The 5,551-nt window shown below is 33.2% G+C and overlaps 1 protein-coding gene across 2 annotated transcripts; it reads left to right on the forward strand.

The window, feature by feature from the left end:
• The first annotated feature begins 720 nt into the window (after positions 1–720).
• LOC112012454 (vacuolar protein sorting-associated protein 28 homolog 2) lies at positions 721–2,713 on the forward strand. Of its 2 annotated transcripts, none has more exons than XM_024044838.2 (2): positions 721–853; positions 1,753–2,713. In XM_024044838.2, exon 2 carries the CDS (start codon positions 1,877–1,879, stop codon positions 2,498–2,500), a length of 624 nt encoding a protein of 207 aa, XP_023900606.1. In that variant the 5' UTR covers positions 721–853; positions 1,753–1,876; the 3' UTR covers positions 2,501–2,713. The 2 variants fall into 2 exon arrangements, with proteins under 2 accessions (XP_023900606.1, XP_023900607.1); XM_024044839.2 differs by having other exon boundaries at positions 731–945.
• Positions 2,714–5,551: the final 2,838 nt, after the last annotated feature.

The following is a 5,551-nucleotide window of genomic DNA, read 5'->3' on the forward strand; positions in this document are numbered from 1 at the left end:
GTGGTGAATTATTAACAACACAGTTCAGCTTTCTCCAAGCTTCCAATAATATATGTCTAGTCACTCTAATTATATGAATCATGCACCCCCACCCTCGTCCCAAAAAAATATTGTAGTAGTATATCTTAATTTTAATTTCTTATTCTTTATTTTATTTTTTTCTTTATATCTTTATTTGTTTTTATCCATATGTTTCTTTCTTTTTCTTTTTTTTCCTCTTTTTTTTTTCTCCTCCACACACGTGTACTTCCTCCTCACTCTCCTCCGCACATGTATATTTCTTCTCCACTCTATCTTCATTTTCACTTTCATTTTTCTACCTATGTTGTAGTCTCTCTCTCTCTCTCTCTCTCTCTCTCTCTCTCTCTCACACACACACACACACACACAGATCGGTGGTAACTAAGGCTAAAGACAGACAGCCTTTTAAATTGGCATTCATGCCACCTCATTCGCTCCACTGCCGCTCATCCTCCCTTAACCGCGGCTCAGATGGGTTAGACTTGCTATCTTTTTTTTTTTTTTTTTTTTTTTTTTTTCTGATTTGATTAGTTCTAAGATTGTAACTGTTTTTTTTTTTTTTTTTTCAACCAATGGATTTGGATGTGACCACGCAGGGCCATGAAACTCAATGTGCCGGCAGTACAGGTTAGAAGAACCGAAAAAGGTCGCGTTTTGCGTAGTATAGCCTGGCTCATGTTTTTTTTTTTTTCAACTGCTACACGTCGCTGCCGTAAGCAGCAATAATAACATGTGCGAGTCCACACGCAAGCTCTCTCTTCTTCATCACCTCCTCCGACACATTACACACAACCCCTCTTCACATTTTTCAAAACAACGCGTCTCACTTTCTGTAAGTCTCTCTCTCTCTCTCTCACAAAAATTCATGTAGAGACCCCAATTTGCATGTCCCAGATGCTGATTTTTCAAAACTTAGACTTGATGGTAAAGTTTTGTAATTTGGGTTTTTATTTTTTTGTGTGTGTTTTTATTGCCCATGATTTTTTTTCTTCTCTTGATTCGTAGTATTGGGTTTTGATCTGGGTTTTTGATTCTTGTAAATATTTGCATATTACTTTTCTTCGTTTAATGTTCAAACTTTATGCTTCTTGGTCTGTTTGGTTGCTGAGAAAAAACAGAGAAATTATGCTTGCATGATTGGAGTCGTCAGAGTTCTGTAATTTGAGTTTTTATTTATTTATTTATTTCCTGGTGTTGGGTTTCGATCTGGGTTTTTGATTCTTATAAATTTTTGCATTTTACTTGCCTGCTTTTAATGTTCACACTTTAAGCTTCTTGGCCTGTTTGGTTGCTGAGAAAACGGAGGGAAATTATGCTTGCTTGATTGAAGTCTTCAAAGTTTCTTAAGGATAATATGTGTAAAACTATATGCTTCAAAGTTTTTAGGGTTGATACTTTCTATGCCTGATTGTTGAACAAGCTTATCCATTTGTAGTGTTACAATGATTTGTTTGATTGTTTGATGAAATATAGGAAAGAAAAAGGTTATTAGATTTCTTACCATGTTTTCGCCAAAACTTTATGCTTCGAACTTATAAATTTTTGCTCTCTTAAATTCTCTGCAACAAAAAACTAAACCTCTATTTTTGTTTAGGATTTCTATGCTGATTGTTGAACAAGCTGATCCATTTCGTTTTACAATGTTTTGTTTCACTCTTTGATGACATATAGAAAATTAAAAGGATTAGATTTCTTACTATGTTTTGTCTTATTCTGTGATTTGTGTTTCAGTGAAGAAAATTTGTTCTCTTTGCGCGTGTCCCGTTCTCTTCTCCAATCCTCCAAACTCATCCAAAAAGTAAAAAAGAAAAAGACCCTTACTTTATATTTATATCATATTAGAATACATACCCAAATGGAGGTTAAGCTATGGAATGACAAGCGTGAGAGAGAAATGTATGATAACTTTGCCGAGCTTTATGCAATAATTAAGGCCACCGAGAAGCTTGAAAAGGCTTATGTTCGTGATATAATATCCCCATCTGAATATGAAACAGAATGCCAAAAACTCATTGCCCATTTTAAGACCTTAGCTTCTGCACTCAAAGATACAGTCCCAAGCATTGAGAGGTTTGCAGATACTTATAAAATGGATTGCCCAGCAGCTATAAACCGCCTGGTGATCTCTGGAGTGCCTGCCACGGTGGAGCACCGTGCTGCTGCGTCCACCATGGCAGACCCTAAAATTGTGGCAGAATGTACCACGAATTTCATTACTGCAATGGACGTGTTGAAGTTGAATATGGTGGCAGTTGATCAGGTGCACCCTGTGCTCTCAGAACTCTCAGCTTCGCTTAATAAGTTTGCTGTTCTTCCACCAGATTTCGAGGGGAAGACGAAGATGAGGGAGTGGCTTTCTAGGTTGTCGAAGATGAGTGCAGCAGATGAGTTGACAGAGCAGCAGGCTAGGCAGCTCCTTTTTGATCTGGATTCATCATTCAATTCATTTATGGCAGCTTTGCCTAATTCTGGCACTTGATTGATTTTGGTAAGCATGTAAATAAGGGCAATGTTCTTTTGTTTCAGTAATTAGATGAAGTATTTTGTGCATTTTGCAACTTCTCCTGGTAGATCCTCGGTGATGATTGTAAGAGTTCCATATTTGTGACTGCTTATACATTTAGAATGGCTGGCCAGTGGTTCTGAATGTTGATTCGTGCTTTAAAGATATGGTATTTTTAAAAGTACTCAATATGGTTTCTTTGTTCATTCTATTCAGTTCCTTGTTTTTCTTTGTGGTGGGAGTTGGTCCCTTATCTTGATGAAAGTATGAGTTCTTAGTTGCTTGCTCGTGTCAAGTGATGTGGTTTACTCTTGATAGTTGATGGGTCATGAAATTCCAGGAGCTGAAATATTTAGTTGATTCTATTTTGTAGTAAAGATTTAATCACTTATCAAACACAGTTCTGTAATGACTTCCCTGATTACAGAACTGTTGAAACACATTTTGGGGCAACAAGGTTATTGTCAATCTTCTTGCATTTAAAAAGTATGGTGGCTTCTTTTGAGCTATAAACTTCAGTGGAGGATAAGCAGGCATATAAGTCATTCAAGACTGAAAATTACACTCATTGGTTGTTGAAGTGTTTTGTGTGATATAATTTGGAAGAATCTGCTGTTTGAATGTTGGTTTTAGGTTCTGGTTTCAATGCAAATTATAGTGTCAAAAAGTAGTCCATTAAGGCTATATCTTCCCGGACATAGCTGTTTATTTTAAGTGTTAGTTTTTTAATTGTCTTTCTGATGAAAAGGGGAGTGGGAGGAGTGGGTGGGGATTGGAGTTCTGTGCGAATAAACAATCAGTACAAGGGTGTCTTTTCTGAATAAAAGCAGCCTTAACAAAATGCTTGAAAGAGATGTCACTTTTTGCATTGTTGCCTTATTGCTTGTATTTGAAAAGTGTTCCCCTTCCAACTCTTGGTTTCTACTTCATCACCTATTTCTGTCTTATTTGTGAAAGGTTTTCTGGTAGGGTTCTCTGTGAAAGTTTGCCTGGCAATTGCTAGTACCTTGTGAGTTCTTAAGACCTGGTGCTGTCCAATGAAGACTTGCGTCTTTTTCTTGCTTGTGATAGTAAAGTTTTGCTTTTTAAAGTTTACCAGATCGTCTTTTATAAGTTATTTTATAAGTCATGAATGGTTTGGCTTACTTTTAGTATTTTTTAAAAATGAATATCATTTTATTTTAATAAAAAACTGTCATATTATTCACTAAAATAAATAGAGACTTTCAATTAAAAAAGTACTGAATATAAACCAATCCAATAATGCTTTTTTGAAGTTCCTCATGCAAAATGAATCCTCAAGTTTGGGAATCAGTCTCCCAATTGAATAAGACCTTTTTTGGACCATAGACTTTTCCACTCGGGACTCTGTACAATTAGTGAATGACAGGAGTGAAGCATTATTAGTTTTTCAGAGGTTTGGTCATTTCAAGATATTACTATTCACTACTTTCTATATGCGTATGACTGCTGTTTGCCTTCCAATAAACCCTGACTGCATTTAATGGCTATCCTTTTACTCATCGTTTATTGTATATACTCCCTCCATCTTTTTGTTCTATTTGAAAAATTCATCTTTTTAAAGGGATATTATTTATTATTTTATTTATTTTTTAAAAATGTATAAATTTTTAAAATTACTTTTAAAAAAATTTATCAAAAAATTAAATTAGTAAATTAATAGGGGTATAATAAGAATATTAGTAAATTAATAACTTTTATTTTTAGAAATAGGACAATATTTTGAGACTTCTCAAAATGAAATAGAGGACAAAGAAAATAAAACGGAGGTGATACAATTTATGCGCCTGGTACGTGCTTCATGATTGGTTTATTTTCAGCATAGTCTCATTTTCTTTGGCCAAAACAACCGTTGTCTTATTTTACCAACTTATGCGCTTGCGATGTGCTTCATGTTTGGGGTATGTTTTTTTTTTTTTTTTTCAGCATGATCTTTTCTTCGATTAAAATTTTTGACCTGGCAAACAATATTTTTTCCACGTAAAAAAAAGTTTCACTCACTTTCTAACCTTTATTTATTTATTTATTTATTGTAATTTAATAAATAAATAAAAGAACTAACAAAGCACTCAAAAATAAGTTTTGATTTGGTCACTTTTTCTACAAACTAGTTTATAAAAAAACTCTACAAACAGCCTATAAAAAATTAAAAAATTAACATTGCTACATTTTTAAAAAATCTAACCGTTGAATTGCATATTTTTTATATTGTTAACTATCCAATCCATTAAATTATTTTTTATACATAATCTAAGATTTCAAAATTTTAAAATTTAAACATTCAATTGAGGACAGTTTTAATCTTTGATCTTTTTGAAATTTTGTAAACATAAAGAAGATAATAAGAAGATGTAATCTAATGGTAAATTTGTTAAAATTCATATCCAATAAAAAGATACAAAGGGAGTTTGTAAAAAAACCTTGTCCTAAAAAAATTACTCAAACAAACAAGTTAAACAGCTTTGAATATATAAGTTTGTAAAAAGATTCATAATACATCAAATTATAATATAAATAGTTCATTTATAGTAAAATTATGATACAAGGTTGGTAAATCTAATTTATTAGTTCATAAACAAAAATTATCTAATCTAATTCACTCAAAATAATATAGATGTGATGTTTACTAACTATGGACAAATTCGAGTTTATTTTACAAAAAAAAATGATTCAAGCTTAAAAATGTAATCTTATTTGGTACTTTACTTGAGCTTGACTTATGTTCAAAACAATCATAAATTTTTAGTACTTGACTCTACTCAGTTCAGTTCATGAGTGCTAAGTATCGCTGCAATGAGAACTCTCTACCCTCGGATCACGACATTGAGTACGGTGCTCTTACCCTCTACGCTTACATTTCCACCAACGCGAACGTGAATGATAACCATACCAACTATCAGTATTCGTACATGTTAGCTCCCAACATTTTTCCCTACAAACTTGAAATTAAACAATAATGACTTGAATAGAATCCGGCTTTTTCCTGTCAGTCTCACAGATTATTTG

Source organism: Quercus suber, unplaced genomic scaffold (genome assembly GCF_002906115.3).
Source record: "Quercus suber isolate HL8 unplaced genomic scaffold, Cork oak 2.0 scaffold_1397, whole genome shotgun sequence".
Lineage (NCBI taxonomy): Eukaryota > Viridiplantae > Streptophyta > Magnoliopsida > Fagales > Fagaceae > Quercus > Quercus suber.